Below are 19882 nucleotides of genomic sequence, written 5' to 3' on the forward strand. Positions count from 1 at the left end.
GTGTCTCAAACTCAATATATGTAAAATGGAACCCATGATCTTACCTTCTCAAGCTCCTCTCCTGTCCAGTCCATCTGTAGTACAAATTCCCAGAAGTGGGATTGCTAAATCAATGAGCATGTGTATTTGCAATTTTGATAGAACTGCCAAATTTCCTTTCATAAAAGTCATACCAATTTATACTCACTAGCAGTGAGTATTTCCCAGTGGACTTGCCAATAGAGTCTAAAGTTCAGAAAAGAGGTTGTTGTTAGTTGCTGTGAACTCTGTTCTGACTCATGGCAACCCTGTGTGTGCAGAGTAGAACTGCTCCATAGGGTTTTCAAGGCTGTGACTTTTCGGAAGCAGATCACCGGGCCTGTCTTCCGAGGCGCGTCTGGGTGGGTTCACTCTGCCAACTTTTTGGCTTAATAGCCAAATGCTTAACCATTTGTGCCACTCAGAAACCCCTAGAAAAGAAATTAGACTAAGATTAGAATTTAGGAGCTGTCAACATAGTAATTAAGCCCTGGCTTAATCCTTTTTAAGGAGATTGCAACCCAGAAGGTATAAAAGAAGAGAATAATAAATTTGATTGTATAAAAATTAAAAATTTATTTATAATAACAACAAAAAAATACGATAAACTAAGTTTTAAAAAAAAACAGTGCCAAACTCAGAAAACCTAGTTGTAGTATACATGACAGAAAAGGGGGCAAATTTCCATAAAACTCATAAAAATTAGATGAGAAGAAACATGAAAACAATAGAAAAATAGGCAGAGGGAGAAAATGGATGAGAAAAAATGAGCCACGGATCCCAAGCAATTTCAAAATCCCACAGGGAAAATTTAGATTTCAATGCCTGAGGATAATCCTCTGTGGTTTGCAGCTTCGCTGTCTTGGCTCAGTGCCCCACCCTTTCTTTTTCATGAATGGTAGCACATGTTTGCAGCTGAGTAGTTTTATCAACCTGTTCCCTGCTGGTAGAATTTGGAACCCTAACATTCTTCTCTTATTCCATTCTCTCTCTGCCCTTTGAGTCCAGTCTGGCAGCATTTCTGCAGATATAAAATTCTCAATAACCTTATGGGTCTATTGTGTATATCATGTGGATTTAGTCCATTAGATAAGAGGCTCCTTCATTAACCTTTCTTGAATAAGCTTATCTCTATTTCTGACTTCTGCTAAGATGGCTGAGGGAATCCTTGAGTCATACACTTGATCTCTTCAAAGAGCCCTCCATGTGGCTGATACTCTGACTTTTGATCATTCTGAGGCATTAGCAAAAGGTTATCCAGTCATGGTTTTGGGCTTCTCCTTAGCACACTCTTCTGAAAGTGAATCTTCTAATTTTTGTTGTCTTTTGCTATTTGGATAGGTTGAGAATTTCCCAAATCACCAAATTCTCATTCCTTTTTGCTTAATAGTTCTTCTCTCAATCTGTCTCTTTTCTTTCTCAAATTACTGTAAGAAGCAAGAAGATATCAGGCCACACTTTCAATACTTTGTTTAGAAATATCCTCAGCTAAATATCCAAGTTTATCATATACAATTTTGCTTTCCATGTAACTGTGGGACTTGGTTCAGCCAAGCTTTCTGCCACTATATAACAAGGATCCTCTTTCCTCTAGTTTCCAATAACACATTCCTAATTTCCATCTGAGCCCTCACCAGTAGCACCTTTAACATCCATACTTCTATCAACAGTCTGTTTATGACAATTTAGCTATTCTCTAAAACAGCATAGATTTTCTATACCATGTTCTGCACTTCTTTCTGAGTCCTTGCTAATGAACGTAACTGTAAATATCCAGATTTTTACAAATAATCTGTTCAAAGAAATCTAGACTTTTTCTATCATGTACCTCAAAATTCTTCTAGCCTCTGCCTGTTGCCCAATTCCAAAGCCACTTCCTCACTTTTAAATTTTAGTTACAGCAGCACCTCACTTCGATATATCAGAATCTGTATTTGTTTCATACTGCTTCTGTAACAAATTGACATAAATTTTGTGGCTTAAAACAACACAAATTTATTATCTTATACTTAGGCAGGTCAAAAGTCTGCGGTGGGCTAAAACCAAGGTGTCAGCAGGGCTATTCTCTTTCTGGAGGCTCTAGGGAAGAATCTGATTCCTTACATTTCCCAGCTTCTGGAGGCTATCTGCATTCCTTAATTCATGGTCGATTCCTCTGTCTTCAAAGCCAGCAATCTCATCATTCTGACATCTGCTTCCAAGGTTACATTTCTTCTCACTCTGACCATCTCCCTGCTTCCTTTTGTAAGGACCCTTGTGATAACATAAGCCCATTCAGATAATCCAGGATAATCTTCCCATCTCAAGATCCTTCACTCAGTCGCATCTTGTAAAGTCCCATTTGTCATATAAGGAAACATTCACAAGTTCTAGAGGTTAGGAAGTGAATCTCTGGGAGACAGTTATTCTGCCTACCGCAGATACTTTGGAAAACAGTTGTTCGTTTTCTTCTAAAGCTAAACATATAGTTACCATATGATCTAGTACTTCCACTCCTAGGCATTTTCCTAAGAGAAATGATGACATATGTCCACACAAAGATTTGTACATGAGTATTCTTAGCAGCTTTGTTTATAAGACCTAAAAACTGTAAACAACCCAAATGTCCATCAACGGGTGATTGGATAAACAATGGAATACTATTCAGTAATCAAAAGGAACAGACTTCTGCTGCATGCAACAATATAGATGAATCTCAGAAACATTATGTTGAGTCAAAGAAGCCAGACACAAAAGGCTCTTAGTGTACAGTTCTACTTAAATGAAGTTCCAGAAGAGGCAGATCTTCAGGAGCCCTGGTGGAGTGGTGGTTAAGAGCTCGGCTGCTAACCAAAAGGTCGACAGTTCGAATCCACCAGCTGCTCCTTGGAGACCCTTCAGGGCAGTTCTACTCTGTCCTGTAGGGTCACTATGAGTCAGGATCGACTTGACAACAAGTATAGTAGGAGAAGGAGCCTAAGTGGTACAAGCAGTTTGCAGTCGTCTGCTAACCAAAAGGTTGGCAGTTCAAACCCACTCAGTGGCTCTGAGGAAGAAAAGGCCTGGTAATCTGCTTCCATAAAGATTACAGCCGGGAAAATCCTATGGATCAATTCTAGTTTGTAGCACATGGGGCTACACCATGAGTTGAGGGCTAGAATGGACTAGAATGGCTTCTTGTAGATGTTAAAAAAAAAAAAAGTCACCATTTGGGGCTTAACACTTAAATTACTTAATCAAATCTATATTTAAGTTCTTTCTATGCCTAGCTTAATTCATACAGTGTTGCTGTTGCCCATAAACATAAATTTTAAAATCTTTAAACTCAGCAGCACTAAGTTCACCATTCATTTCTGTTAGAACAGCTCTAGATGGCTTTTCTTACTTATTGTTTGTTTTCAGCTTTATGCACTCTTCAAATAGCATCTGCATCCATCTGAAGAAACTGAAAATAAGCTGATTACCAAATAGTATGGGATTTAAAGTTCAGATCTCCTCTAAACTCTTATTTAAGAGAAGATACTGTAAAGCATTATTTTCTTAACCTGGTTGTTTGGTGCAAGGTTAGACTTTGGTGCTAGATTTGTCCTAATAATATATCATTACCATTTTTTTTCTTATTGGTGGGAAAAGAAGAAGTGACATTTTAACCAGACTTTATCAAAAGTATAATTTTTACTCTCTGCCCTTAATTGAATCCCTGGTGGCACAGTGGTTAAGAGCTTGGCTGCTAATCAAAAGATCGGCAGTTTAAATCCACCAGCTGCTCCTTGGAAACCCTATGGGGCAGTTCTGTCCTGTCTTATAGGGTCGCTACGAGTCGGAATCGACTTGATGGCAACGGGTGTAGTGTATATATAGTATAGCCCTTAATTAGCACCAAACAAATATTTTTCTCATTGTGATTTTTTGTGTTTTCTGGCCACCTCATGTTTCCAGTAAGTGACCTGTTAATACTGTAGTGATTTATTCATAAGCGTCAAACATGATAATCACAGATATTTATATAACATTTGGTTTCTAATCATTAAGTTGGAAAAAAATTTACACTGACAAAATAAAAAAAAAAGTTAAAGCACTCAACATTTTAACTTAGCAAAGATACAGGATACCATAATATTTATACTTAGTGGAGAAATCAGAGTGAAAGGAAAACAAGAAAGAAGAAAGTAAGATGCAGCTGTGGCTAAAGCTTTGCATGTTGTAAAGGCCAGTACATTTCATCGAGTGAGGACCCACGTTTGATTCTGAACTTTATAGCCCCCACCATAGAGTTGACAGATAAAATGCAGGGTGCCCAGTTAAATGTCAATTGCAGATAAACAAGGAAGAATTTTTTAGTATAAGTATGTCCCAAATATTGTCCTGTACTTTTATTTTCTAAATCTGAAAACCCTATCACAGAGAGTAAAATGAAATCATTCTAATTACTAAGCTGGCTGAGCAACCTCAGTTAAAATTTAAAGGTTACCTATTTAATTTCCCAAACCCCAAAAGATCTCTCACTCAGATTGATTTGAACACTTGTGCCATAAAAATTGAAGTACCCGTTCGTATTTTCTACCGTAAGTAAGACACCTCATGGCCCTAGCTTTTATTTTGCGATTTGCATTTTTTCCTTATGCACTGGAAAAAACATTCTTAAGTATTCAAATTATTGTTATGACTCATCTCATATCCTGCTAAAAGTTCTGACTTTTTGATGAGCATGAAAATAACCCTGTCCCAAGAGAGTTCACTGTCTGCATTAGAGGTAGCACAGTAGGAATTTGAGCCTTTAACCATGTCCTGCCTGCACTAGTATACCTCACATGTAGCTCAGTCTCCTGAGTGATAGAACAAACCACGGGGAGGGCGGCAATGACTGCTTCCCCTCTCTTCATTGCACCCTGTCCCTTTCACCCTGTATACTGAAGAAGAAACTTGCAAGATCTTAGCATTTGTGGCTGCACTGTAATATCTTTGTTGCTTTTTCACCTCCATTTCTGACAGTTCTCTCGCCTTGAACAAAGAGAAATCCTTGGTGTGTTTATAGTTTCTCACTGGCTTATATATCCAAGTGGTTTGGTCCTCAGAGGTTTCCATAGGTTTAATTTTCTCCTAACTATATTCATTTTGCTTACAGAACTGCTGACACCTCATTCTTTCTTTAAACTGGCCTCTTGGCGTTTCTGCCCTAGACACTGTCCTTTTAGCAATAAATCTTCTTCTGCAAGCTTTTCCTGATTTTTTTTTTTATATGCCTTTTATATTTCTGGAGTTGTCATTTGTATAGTTTGGTTTATTTTGAATATAATTTTTTTGATGATCCTTTATTTTAGAAAAAAAATAATTTTTCTTAAATTGCTTGAATTACAAATGATTATTATTTTAATTGTGACCTTGGTACTCTCCTTTCTTCTCTTTTTAAATTTTTCTTATCTCCTGGTATTGTTTTGAACCTCAGCTCCATTGTGAAATAGAGCTTTGCTTTATATTCCTAAAGAAAAATGTTGAGACAGTAAATTAAATGTGATCACAGGTTTGTTTGTTTTTTTGTTTTTTTTTTCTTTCATTCTTACCTAACAGGTGATGGAAAGTGAAGAATTCATGTTGCTTCCAGCCAATCAACTCATTGATATAATATCTAGTGATGAGCTAAATGTTCGCAGTGAAGAGCAGGTGTTTAATGCAGTGATGGCCTGGGTCAAATACAGTATTCAAGAAAGACGTCCTCAACTACCCCAGGTAATAATGGAAATGTTTCTCTGAGAAACTGCTTTGTATTAGACGAAATAATACATATTTGACTTACAAAAATGAAACAAATAATCCTCTCCCTTTTATTAAACTAAGGAAGTCTATCTTTTTCTAAATAATCAAGGAAATGAATGTTTAGAAGCATTCTGACTACTTATTATGAACTTTTTGCTCCTCTGCTTTCCCTCTATTTCGCATGAACTCTAGGTTTGGGCTATAGCACAAGTGAAAACCTAAATGTGATAAAATCACCCTTCCCTTTCCTATAGCTTGGAAATCTCACCACACTTTGAATAGTAAAGGGATGATATGGAACATAAGTGGTCACTGAGTGAAATGCTTAAGACCCATTCTTGTTATGACTGTAGTCTTTACCAATTTAACAGCATATTCTTTTAGAATGTTAATTTCGAGTCAAGTTATATAAGCTAATTATAGAAGCGCTTATATAACGTATTGCTGAAAGCTTTAAGTAGCATTTTGAAGAGATATTAGTGTGCTTTCAATTTTCCAGTTATTCTACATTACTGAATTGGTTGTTAGAATTCATTTGTTTTGGTATTTATGCCTCCCTCCCTCTTTCTTACATATCATTTTCAAATAGATCCCAAAACAATTAGAAACACAGTAGGTGAGCATGAGTCATTGTGATGAACTTAAATGAAAAATGTAAGTAGGTTTGTTCAGGGCTGTAGCTCTCAGCAATAATTGACATTTACCCAGTGGCATTTTCATAGGCTTTAATTACTTACAATAATTGGGATGGAGAGGAAAGGGTAAAATTCCATCTCAGACCAGACTCCCCAACCCCCCACCCTGACCCCAAAAAGGTCGTCATCCCCATTGCAAGTTAACAGAGAAATCTCTTCTACGCTCTGCATAACCCCTCAATACATCATAGGTGAAGGAAACAAAGGGTCAAAGGGCCATGGGGTTTCTCTATACCTTACTCCAGAGGGGTCTACGTGCATAGGAAAAGGGGAAGGGGAAGAAGAGGGAGGTGCCTCGATGCAATCTGGGTTCAGGGTACATGATGGTCTTGTGGTCAACCTTGATGGCATCAAACGAAGAACATTTTCTCTTCTGGGACCTTAGGGTTAGATCTTGCCAGCATGCAGTTATGTGGTTAATCATATACCTTACCACTAAGGCACTAGGGGACCTTACAACTTAAGGCACTAGGGGAGGAGGGTCTCTTGTCCCTAGGGTATATTCTTTCAGTACAAATTGCAATGTAAGGGTCATGCAGGCTGTGTGGGGTGAAAACTGCTTTTGCTGCCTTGTGGTCACGTACTCTCATAAATGAGAGCTTGCTCTCTAATAGTGTTTATTATCTCACAGGTGCTGCAACATGTTCGTCTGCCTTTGCTTAGTCCCAAGTTCCTGGTGGGTACAGTAGGCTCTGATCCCCTCATTAAAAGTGATGAAGAATGCAGGTATGAATGGCCCTGGAAGGGGAAAACCAACGACTATGTGTTCCTATTTTCTCCGAGTTTTTCTTTGTATTGCTGCCTAAATACTGTATTTCTTAGTGCTGAAACCAGGGCAACATTTCAGTATTTAACAGGTTTTTCTTCTGGGTTAGGGTCAAGAGGAAGAGATGGAAAAAGAGAGGACCAGTATTCATTCCACTAGTTTTTTATGTGTGGTGCTTATTCATGTAGAAATGGCAATGAAGAGGTAGATTTCTAAGATTTTAATGCAAGCTTGAATTTGAAGAGGCAATCCTCTGCTAATATATTTTTTTTTTCTTGAGATAAATAATGCTGTTCGACTTTGTCAGTGAGCACTTTTTCATTCCATCATGTATACCTACTTGAGGAATAGGAACAGCCTTGTTTTGTAAAATTCTGGACAGAGTTAAAGATCTACCACATTCATAAATTAGCTATGGAAAGATTTCTACTCGAGCTTGGTGAAGTAGTTTCCACATTTTTTTTGATAAGAGAAACTAAATGCTTAAAAACAAACATACAAACAAAAAAAACCTGTTTACTGGTCTATTTCTGTAAATACATACAAAATGTAATAAATTACTTTTACCAGGGTGACATATTTTTAAGATTTAGGTTTAAATCTGAAGCTATCTTGGTGTTTTTAAGTGATTTTTGTCCAGCATGTTCAAAATATACAAGTGAAAGAGCAAGTCAATACTCAAAACTCCTTAAACTCCACTGACTTTTGGGTCTCCCTTAGTAACTAAAGAGACTTGGAATTATCCCTGATCCTAGAATAGAGATAGGACATGGAGATTCACTTGCATTTCTTCTACAATCTGTAGTTTGTCCCTTTAATAGAATGTGTTAGATGGAGATTTTAGGTATTTGTCTTTTAAATTAAGAAAAAACAGCCTTTAATTACCCTGAATATTTATAAGGAAAACTGTATAAGTTCTACATGCTAAAATCTGAAGAAACAATACAGAGATGTCCCCACACTTATAAAGAAATAAATCAAATTGCAATGATTTTGATGCAGAAAGTAAAGGTACTTACAAAGTCACTGTTAAAAAAAACTCCTTCCTAATATCCTGGCCTCACAATTTACTAGCTGTGTGACCTTAGGCAGGTTACTTTAACCTTCGTTCTGCAGTTTCCTTATCTATTAAGTGAGGATAACAATAGTACCTATTCCATAGAATTGTTGTGAGGATTAAATGAATTATTATATATTAATCACTTAAAACAGGGACTAACACATAGCTGTAAGTATTGTTATTGTTGTTGTTACTATTAAATTTGTGTTGGCTTGCGAAGTATTACCTCTATAGTACTCTTTCTGGGAACCCTTGAATGCCATAAAACCAACTATTAAGAGATCACAGTCTTTAAGTCTGGGGAAGCTAGAAAAAGCTCTTGGTCTTTGGCTTGTTTGTTTTTTGGGCTTTTTTCCCCCTTTTCTTTTTTCAGGGTAGGTAAACTTAGAAGCAGCTTTAGCAAAGCCATTTATTGGAAAGTACATTATTGAGTCATGGCTAGGACTGGTCTAGCAGGAATTACTCTTTGTAACATAAAATAACTAAAGAAATGAAAATGTGGAGTAGTTTGGGAAACAGTTTCAGAGTTGAGACAGAACAGAGTAACAAATTGGATTTGCATTAATCAGGTACTGAACCACTCAAAGGACTTAAGTGAAATAACATATATAAAAAGCTTGTATTAGGATATTGTAGTTAACAAAAGTAATTATTAGTTTCTTCTCTTAAAGTACCTTGATTAGACAGGGAAAAATTTTTTTGTTTAACCTCAGTGAGCTTTTCGAGAGGAAATGGTTCATACTAGATAGCAAATTAATATTGACAGTATAGTGTTTATTTTTAGCAATTAGATTTTTTACTCAGTTTTGTTACTTTATTGATCTAGCAAATATCTAGTACCCTGGCTAATGTGCTTCTTTACCAGTATCCTGCAGAATCAAATAAAATACATTAGAAAGCAGTAACTATGCAGGCTAGTAATTGAGTCGTACTTTTTAAGATTTTCATAAAGTATTGTTGGCCCCGAACATGTTGAGTTTCAGGCCAGATTTGCAGTGAGATATGACATCCTGATGGAAATAGCAACCAATTCACAGCTCATAATATGACTGGCATCATTGCTGTCATGTTTGTACCCCTTTTAATATTGGCTGGCATTCATGATTTGATTTGATTTATGTTTCTTCCCCTTTGCCAATGTATATATTCCTAAGCCATATTGGGACTTGACTAACAGTGTTATTTAAATATTTTGAATAACGGCATATTTTTTTTTCCTCACAGAGACTTGGTAGATGAGGCTAAAAACTACCTCCTGTTGCCTCAAGAACGACCACTAATGCAGGGACCAAGGACAAGACCACGGAAACCTATCCGATGTGGAGAAGTGCTCTTTGCAGGTTTGGATCTTAATATACTGTAACTACTGGACTAAAACCGAATATTTTTCCACGTGAGAAATTATCATTTGAATAATCCTTTAAACAACTGTGGTATCCATTGTCATAAAGAACACATGATAATAGCTGTGGAGGGTGGATGAACCCCTGAAAACAGTTGCTCTGAGATAATCTTTAAACTTTAAACCAAAAATATCCCTTGAAGTCCTCTTAAATCTTTGTATATCTATATCTATATATATATATAGATATATATAGATAGTACTTTAGATGCAGTTTTACAGAACAAATAGTTTCTCATCAAACAGTCAGTACACATACTTATGACATTGGTTAACAACCCCACAACATGGCAACATTCTCCCTTCTCGACCTTGGAGGAGCCTTTTTTTTTGGTGAAAATATACATAGTCAAACTTACACTAGTCCTCTTAAATCTTAAAAATTTAGCGTACCTAGTGAAAAAGGTCTGCATTGAGCATTATGCTCTTTTAAGAACTATCTGTATGGGATCAAATTGACAACAGCAACTCGAAAGATTAGACAGGAACCTTAGGGGCCAGTGAATTTATGCGAATGAGGGAGGAATGACTCAGAAACGGAAAGTGAGAATGGTTGCACAACTTGAAGAATGTAATCTGCGTCACTAAATGGTACATGTAGAAACTGCTGAATTGGTGTATGTTTTGCTGTGTATGTTCTCAACAATAAAAAATTTAGAAAAAAAAAAACATAATAAGGCTGAAGAATATGAGTTTGACAGCATATAGCTTGACTCTCAACCCATAATCCAACACTGATATATTCTAAAAGAGTGCTCTCTTTTTATGTATTTTTATATTAATCTAAAAAAATAAGTGCAGTGGATATTTTATTGACATGAATCACATGTATGAATTTATATGCCAATGTTCCAGTTGCCGCATAATTACATCACTCTGTTAAGAAACATTATCTTACATTAAAGTTACACTCTTTCTTAGCTTTATTGATCCTATACTCAAGTTGACCTGCTGTATCATTTTGCTCCTACTGTCTGCGCAGAAATCTCAGATCTTTCTGTCTCAGGCGTGGTGAACCATTCAGGAATGCTGAGAGACAATAATGTAGCTCCCTTTAAATAGAAATTTAAACTTGACTTCACTTGAATTATTCAACTGCTATCTTTATCCTGCTAGTTCCTATCATATTTCTCCAAAATGACATGATTATAAATGATTATAAATTGTCAGGTGACACGTTTTCAATATATGACCCTTTTCATGAAAATCTCATCTGGATTTTTTTTATTGAATCGGTTTAATGAAATGACACTTTGCCTTCTTTAGAAGTCTGTTAAAGTGGATCAGTTTCATGATTTCAGATTCTGGCTAGTGATCTCATAATTGCGTATTGCTCTGTCAAAACAGTCTGGAGGCAGTGTCTGACCTCCTCTAACTTCACAAGGGGAAAGGAGAACCAAGAAAGATCAACAGCCCAAGGCCGATTCCTGTGAGGCTGAGGTCAGACACACCTCCTCTCTCGACCATTTTTATCAACTCTGACACCAGCCATCCCTCCCACAGCATTCTCTGCTTCTCTGCTGTGTTCAATAATTCATTGCAGTGGCCACACAGAACTCACAGACCATACTTACAATTATGGGGTTTATGAGGGAAGTAACAGTTACAATTCAGGCTCAGGAACATTCAAGGATACAGCTCTTCCATCAGGACAGCCTCCCTCCCCACCCACCCCGTCCCCCTCCCCCGCCCATCCCTCTCCTTCCCTTTAGGTGGGAGTTATAATACCAAGGCTAGAAAGGCCACACACAAAAGTAATTTATTAGTTGTATTTCTTAATAACTTGTGTTGGTGTTCTCTTTTTTCTCAATCTTTTTATATTCTCTAGATCGGAACTCCATTCTCGAGTGATACTGTTCACTGACGTAATTTTAGATCTTCATTCTTTTCTCTCTACTTAAAACTTGACCCTCAGTTCACTTTAGTTTTTATTACAGTTTTGTTTTTATTACGTTTAGGTTGCCAGTTCTCACTCAACCTTGAAAATTGAGTCTTCCTTTTCTTCATTCTGTTGGAATAAAATAAACACTAGAAGCCTCATGTTAAATCTATGATCTTAGTAGTTTTTTACTTAGGACATTTTACTCCTCTTGATAGATATCTTCAATTTTGGCTTCTCCTCTTATTTTCCATTAGGCTTCTTGATGCTTGTTAATTATATGTTTCTATTATTTTTAATGTTCACAGCTCAGTGAACCTTATTCCAGATTCTTTCTGAAAGTTGCCATCTTTATGGAAACACTTTGTGACCAATAGGTCTTTGAAGTAATTCTTTTGAGAGTCAACATCCCACATATGTAAAACTGTATGTCCCCTTTTCTGCAATATTTTTTCTTAAGTATATTGCTTAACTGAATTGAGAGCTCCCAGGGCAGGAACTGTGTGTATACTTTATTTTTCTAAGTACAGTATACTCAGCTAATAATAATAAATTGACTAGTTCTGTCCAAGTTATGCCATCTCTGCTGCCCTGAAAATCATAATTCTCATAAAATCACCATGAGATAGTAGAATTGAGCAACCCTTTCATTTTCATGCTTCTGTAGCTGAAGGAAATGGTTAAATTTGATTTCCTAGAGGCCTATTTTTTTTCTTAGTGTTGAGGAACACCATTTGTAAAGTGATATGAATTTGATTTGGAGATATGTAATCCAATAAAAAGCTGGTTTTAATGGCTTCCATTATAAAATTGAGATTTAGTGATTAGACTATGTGATTTCTTTCAAATGCTCATAACCCTCACATTTGCAGCCAAGTTTTATTTTAGAATTTAGGATGCTTTTCCTGAATTGAAACACCTTACGTATATCCTAGAACAGAATTTAAATTTAAGGTAATTAATTTACACAGAATTTATTATGATTTAGTTTTAGCGGAATATCCTTATTTAAATTGAAAACATAATAAAATAGAATTTATGTAGCACATTGAGATTTGAAATAAAATGAGGTTGGAAATATTATTCCTATTTTAGTCTGGTTCAAGAAGTTACTTGAGACCCCTTAGAAACTAGTGGTTTTTAGATGTTTTGAGGTAAAGCTATCCTTAGACTTCACATTTTATGCTCTAGCATTCTAACTTTTATTTTAGATTGAAATACAGACAGTTTGGAAGAATAACAAATTAAGTGTAAATGCCATAACCACACTTTTTTTTTCAGAAGCTCTCAGAGAAGTTTTATGGAACTTAGTTTGAAACTGTTATTTTGGCTATTACTCACTTACGGAAAATATAATTTCTTCAAAATATTTTCTGATCTTAAATGTCATGTTGAGTAGTTTACAGTTAAGTCCAGACTACAGATCTAAACAGAAAGTATTTTGTAATAATCATAAGAATTTTTGTACTATTTTTAGTCACAGAGAGACCTATGAAGAGATCATGAATAGATGAGCCAAAATCCATCTCCCCTATTAAAAGAAAAAACCAGCTTCTGAGGTTTGGTTCTTGTTTTGGCTTTTGATAACACATTACATTTATGCAGCATTTTTGTACCTTAAAAAAGTTTCACATATGTATTACTTTTTAATTTTGATTCCTTATCAGTGAGGAAACTATGGTTCAACAAGACTTTACAGAATTCCCCAAGATCACACAGGTACTAGAGGTAATACTCAAACCCTAGTTTTCTGGCCGTCTGCTTCCATAAAGAATGCAGCCAAGAAAACCCTATGGGGCAGTTCTACTCTGTCACATGGATCGCTGTGAATCGAGGTCAGCTCGACTCCTAACAACAGCAGAAATATCTATTATATGCCACATTACCTCCAAATCTTATTTGAATTGGTGCCCTTTCCTTCCTCTGTAAAATGGACATAATAATACTAACTTAATTAAAGATTTTAGCAATCCCAGCAGAATAAGTTAAAATCATAACTTCTTTTGACCTGCTTCTAGGGACGTTTGCTAAGTTCAAGCCTTAGGTCACAATTAAAAGATTAGCAATGGGTGACACATTCTGGCCATAGGACAGTTATACTCCTGACCATTTCTTTTATTTCCCCAGTTGGTGGTTGGTGCAGTGGGGATGCCATTTCCAGTGTTGAACGATATGACCCACAGACTAACGAATGGCGAATGGTAGCTTCAATGAGCAAAAGGCGATGTGGAGTTGGGGTCAGTGTTCTTGATGACCTGTTATATGCAGTGGGAGGCCATGATGGATCCTCTTATCTCAATAGTGTTGAAAGGTGAGTAAAGTCAATTTGAAATTTTTTTTCTACTATAAAGTTTTCATTTAAGATGTTAATTAAGAAAGAGATGTGACTGTTGCTGTTTTAGTATTGTGTCTATGATACTAGTTGGCATCCTAGACCAGTTAGCGTGACATATAAGTCTTTTCTGATCTGTTCTCCACCTGTTTTTCCAGTTTCTTTCCCATGGCACACTGCCATTCTCTAAACATGCTACTGCAGACTCACCAAGCTACTTGTAATTCCTTGGGCATACCATCCTCTCTCATGCCTCTTTTCCTGCATGTGTGCATGCCGTTCTTTCTTCCCTGGAATGTCTCTGTCTCTTGGTTACCTGTTATATTCTCACTTATCTTTCAAGGATCAAATGTTACTTCTTACATAACCTTCTCTGACACCATACAGATGAATTCGTTACTTATTCCTCTGTTCTTTCATAAGTATTTTGAACATACCTGTACATATAACATCGTGGTATAATTGTTGAAATGTCTTTTTCCGTAATGCCTATCATGGTGCTTGGCACATTGGAAACCTCCAGTAACTGATTTTTTAATAACTTCTAGCTTCTTACTCTCATATACCCTTTTTCATTCAGCTGTGTGGATTCTGATTTACAGTGAGTCTTGGTATTTCCTTAACACATCTGTGAAACCCTACAGCATATCAAGACCTAGCAGTATAAATTGTATACCTGAAAGAAACAGAGGGATCTCTCCATTGAAGTTTAAAAGCGCACGCACACACTTAAAAATTATTGATGGGTTAAATAAGAAGAATAGATACGACAAAATATTTACAACTTAATAACAAACCTATTATACTTAAGTGGTGGGATGCAACTTAGGTGGTATGGAGAGACAGATTTATATGCATATTAATTTATATGCATTCATTTGAAAATAAGAAATAATGTGAAATAGAGGACTTATGCTTTTAAATCAAAAAGTTACAAAAAGAGCAACAAAAACACAAAGTAATACATGCTACTTTTAAGGGTGAACCTTGAAAACAATATATTGGTTGAAATAAGTCAAACACAAAAGGACAAATATCCTATGATCCCATTTATATTAACTATCTAAAATAGGCAAATGCATTGAAGCAAAAGTTTATTAGAGGTTCTAGGGGCTGGAGTGAGGAGGAACAGGGAGATACTGCTTAAAAAGTACAGAGTTTCTGTTTTGGATGATGAAAAAGTTCTGGAACTACATCATGGCAATTGTCACACAACATTTTGAATGTACTTAATGCCACTGGATTGTACACTTTAAAGGGGTTAAAATGATAAATTGTATGTTATGTATATTTTATCACAATTTTAAAAAATTTGATGAAAAAAGTGAACAAGTTAGCTACATTAAAATAAGTTAAATAAAGGGAAGAAAACAAGAAAGTAGAAAGAAAAAAATAAAGATAAAATTAATGAAAACAAATCAAAATTGGTATAGCCACAAAATGAGCAGTTTGATAGTATTTTTTAACATAGAAAATGAACATACTCTGACCCAGCAATCCTACTTCTGTCTATTTGCATAAAGAGAAATCTGCAAGGGTAATCACTGTTTTTTTAAATAGAATATTGTTATAACCTAAGAATACATCAGTAGGGATATGATTAAATAATATATGGTGCACACAATATAATGAAATATCATACAGTAATTCAAAGGAATCATCTAGAACTATATCTATTAACATGAGTAGATCTCAAAAATATGTTGAAGGAAAAAAGATTTTTAAACAATGCCTACCATATGGTATTGTTTATGTAAAGAAAATACGCTTGTATATATATGAGTACATATATATTATGTATACATAAGAACATATATACCTATTTAAAAATTAGGTATATATGTACTCATATACACACTTATATAAAGTAGATAATATATATGTATGTATATATATGTAAAAGTCTTGAAAGATATATACCAAATCAAAATGGGAAGAGACTAGAATTAGGGTGGAACTCAAAAGGGACTTTACCATATCTATAACATTCTGATTTTTTTTCAAAGCAAATATATTTATATATAACTTGTTTAAGTAAAAATAAATTTCAAAAAACAGGTACATAAATAGACTTTCATATGCCTTAGTTATAATCAGCCAGTAGTGTTAGGGGAAAAAATTTGTATCATATAAATTCTTTTTATTTTGAATATGTAAACACAACCAGGCTTTTTTTGTGTAATCAAACTGTACTCTTGATGTGTCCTTTCTAGATATGACCCCAAAACAAACCAATGGAGCAGTGATGTGGCCCCAACAAGCACCTGCAGGACAAGTGTCGGTGTGGCAGTGCTGGGAGGCTTTCTCTACGCTGTGGGTGGCCAGGATGGTGTGTCTTGCCTCAACATTGTTGAGAGGTGATTTTTTTAAAGTCATTTTCCATTTTCTTTTGAAGGATCTAGAGGGCTCTTTAAAAGAAACAGTTACAGCTGAATTTGTGACACTGGGGAATCTATGTCCTATAGACTTTAAGGGGAAAGTTTTCAGTTACTCTTGAAGTATAGAAGGATTAAAGATATAACTCAATTTTTTGTTTTATTTTTTAAATCATGTGTAACAACACTGATTACTCCTAACATTGAAGTGTTGGGAACATATTTTAAATGACATTCTATTTACGAAATCCGTTCTGATTTTTCTCCCAGTCTACCTGGAGTATACTTAATGCAGACTTTGTCCAAACCATCTTCAGAGAAATTGTGAAATAATATTTTTTTGTCTAGCATATCTTCTAAAGAGCCTGAAGTATTTTGTACATGGGTTCTGTTCTTAATTACTTGCCCTGTCAGCATTTTGTCATTCTTTTCATAAAGATTAGATTTTGGAGTCTCATGTGCTATTAGTACTGGTAAGAACATACTATATTCATCCTCACTTCTTGAAAAGAAATAGTTCATAACCCTTCAGAATTTTTGAAATAACAGTTACTGGTTTGGTTATTATGTTTAAGTTGAAGAATTTGACTCTGTCATAAATAGAGATGAAGTTGAAGGTATCTCTTAAAAGCTATGCTAGTTTCCTTTTATCTCTTCATCAAGTCACCTATTTTTCCACTTCCAAAACTACACAGCACACCCACTAGGATGGCTACTATCAGAAAAACAGAAAATAACAAGTGTTGGCAAGAATGTGGAGAAACTGGAACCCTTGTGCATTGCTGGTGAAAGTGTAAAATGGTGCAGCTGCTGTGAAAAATAGTTTAGTGGTTCCTCAAAAAGCTAAACATAGAATTACCATATGACCCAGTAACTCCACTCCTAGGTATACACCACAAAGAATTGAAAGTAGGGATTCAAACTGATACTTGTATACAAATGTTGATTGCCGCATAGTAGCCAAAAGGTAGAAACAATCCAAGTGTTCATCAGCAGATAAATGAATAAACGAAATGATTCTGTATCCATACAATGGAATGTTATTCAGCCATAAAGAGAATGAAGTTCTGGTACATGCTACCACATAGATGAACCTTTAAAACATTGTGCTGACTGAAATAAGTGAGACACAAAAGGACCAATATTGTATGATCATACTTAACGTGAACTATCTAGAATACGCAAATGTGTAGAGACAAGTTTATTGGTGGTTACCAGGGACTGGGGGGCGGGGGGAGTTATTGCTGAAGGAGTATTGAGTTTCTGTATGAGGTAATGAAAAACTTTTGGAAATAATTATTTGTTTTAGGGGGCCACCAATATAGGGGGCTACCTATATATTTTAGGATATTTAGTAGCATACCTGGCCTCTACCCACTATGTGCCAGTAGCACACTCCCAGTTGTAACAATCAAAAACATCTCCAGACGTTGCCATATTTCCCTGGGAGTAAAAATCACCCCTGGTTGAGAACCAACTGGGCTAGAACCATCTAGTCCTGGGATGCCCTTCCAGGACAGGACCCCACACTGAGAAAAAACTACTGGGAGTAAAATCAAAATTGAGCAAGAAAAGGACAACAGATACAGTGAAAAGAAAAGGCCAAGATAAAGATAGGGTCAATGAATAAAGCCAGTAAATCTCAGTAGGCCTGCTATTACATAATTTTAACAGTATGTTAAAAAAAAAAACAAGAAGCAGCTCCACAAAGTTAGAAAAAGTACCATGAGCCACTCCTCCTTCTAAAAGTTCAGGAAAATTCATTTAATATAAAAATGAACTACAGCAAAGTATTGAGATTATATCCCATGCAGTGGTAATATAAGAAGAGAGAATAAAAAGCAGAAGAACATCTCTACGGACCGTGAAAGCACACCAGAAGGACATGCCCACAGAACGGGTAAAAACTAATCAACTATTTCAAAATGTACTAAAAGGCATTAAGAAAATCACACAAGATATGAAAGCACTACATAAATCAGAATTAGAAAAACTCAAAAATGAGGTGACAGAACTCAGAAAAATATTATAAATGAAAGAATAATTTCAGAATGAGGATTAAGCTAGAAGAACAAATAAGCAAAACAGATAATGTTATAAGAAAAGTAGAAGATGAAAAAGAAGAAATATTTTAAAGTCAAAAAGAAACAAGGAGACACTCAAAAGCAAAAAGAAAAACAACTCAATTAAAAAATGGTCAAAGGACATGAATTCACATTTCTCCAAAGAAGATATACAAATGGCCAATAAACACATGAAAAGATGCTCAATGTCATTAGTCACCAGGAAAATGCAAATGAAAACCACAATGAAATACCACTTCAAACCCCCTAGGGTAGCTATTAGGAACCCTGGTGGTACAGTGGTTAAGCGCTCAGCTGCTAACCAGAAGGTTGGCAGTTGGAACCCCCAAGCCACTCCACAGCAGAAAGATGTGACAGTCTGCTTCTTGCCATGGAGTCGATTCTGACTCAGCAACCCTGTGCCTTGGAAGCCCTATGGGGCAGTTCTACTCTGTCCTATATAGGGTCACTGTGAGTTGGAATTGACTCAGTGGCAACGGGTGGTGGTAGCGTGGCTATTATCAGAAAAACAGACAATAATAAGTGTCAGTGAGGATATGGAGAAATCGGAACCCTCATGCTTTGCTGGTGGAAATGTAAAATGTTGCAGCCTCTGTGGAAAACAGCATGATGGTTCCTCAAAAAGCTAAACATAGAATTACCATTGTTGTTGTGTGCCGCCAAGTCAACTCCGACTCATAGCAACCCTACAGGACAGAGTAGAACTGCCCCATAGGGTTTCCAAGGTGTAGGTGGAGGATTCGAACCGCCAGTCTTTTGGTTAGCAGCCTGAGCTCTTAACCACTTCACCACCAGGGCTCCACAGAATTACCATATGACCCAGCAATTCCACTGCTAGATACACACCCCAAAGAACTGAAAGCAGAGATTCAAATAGATATTTGTACACCACTGTTTGCTGCAACATTATTCACAATAGCCAGCCAAGTTTCCATGTATCTGTTTATCCAGATAAATGGATAGACAAAATATGATATAGTCATATAATGGAATATTATTCAATCCTAAAGAGAAATGAAATTCAAATATATGCTATGACATTGATAAACCTTGAAAATATTATACTGAGTGAAATAAGTCAGACATAAAAGGACAAATATCGTATGATCTCATTTATATCAACTATCTAGAATAGGCAAATGTATAGAAACAAAAGTTTATTAGTAGTTACCAGGGGCTGGAGGACTTTCTGCTTAAGGGGTACTGAGTTTCCCTTTGGGGCGATAAAAAAACTTTTGGAAATAAATAGTGGTGGTGGTTGCACAACATGCTGACTGTAATTAATATCACTGAGTTGTACATTTAAAAATTGTTAAAATGGGGAGACAATTTTTGATAACCATATATCCAAACCAAAAAGACCGAACCCATTGCTGTCCAGTTGATTCTGACTCATGGCAACCCTATAGGGCAGAGTACAACTGCCCCATAGGGTCTCCAAGGAGCAGTTGGTGGATTCAAACTGCCGACGTTTTGGTTAGCAGCCATAGCTCTTAACTACTGTGTCACCAAGGCTCCATTACAGAGGTGCAGATCAA

At 36.0% G+C, this 19882-nt stretch overlaps 1 protein-coding gene across 3 annotated transcripts in view; it reads left to right on the forward strand.

The window, feature by feature from the left end:
- Positions 1–19882, forward strand: part of KLHL20 (kelch like family member 20) — a 69025-nt gene that overhangs the window by 35331 nt on the left and 13812 nt on the right. For all 3 annotated transcript variants that reach the window (XR_002823481.1, XM_004372825.2, XM_023728041.1), the window contains 5 exons: positions 5566–5724; positions 7078–7172; positions 9497–9612; positions 13681–13864; positions 16099–16242. Coding sequence is in view for 2 of the 3 variants with exons in the window: in XM_004372825.2 (XP_004372882.1) it covers positions 5566–5724; positions 7078–7172; positions 9497–9612; positions 13681–13864; positions 16099–16242 (698 nt within the window). In the remaining variant the exon portion in view is untranslated. The remainder of the gene's footprint in view (positions 1–5565; positions 5725–7077; positions 7173–9496; positions 9613–13680; positions 13865–16098; positions 16243–19882) is intronic.

This window comes from Trichechus manatus, unplaced genomic scaffold (genome assembly GCF_000243295.1).
Source record: "Trichechus manatus latirostris isolate Lorelei unplaced genomic scaffold, TriManLat1.0 scaffold00021, whole genome shotgun sequence".
Taxonomy (NCBI): Eukaryota; Metazoa; Chordata; class Mammalia; order Sirenia; family Trichechidae; genus Trichechus; species Trichechus manatus.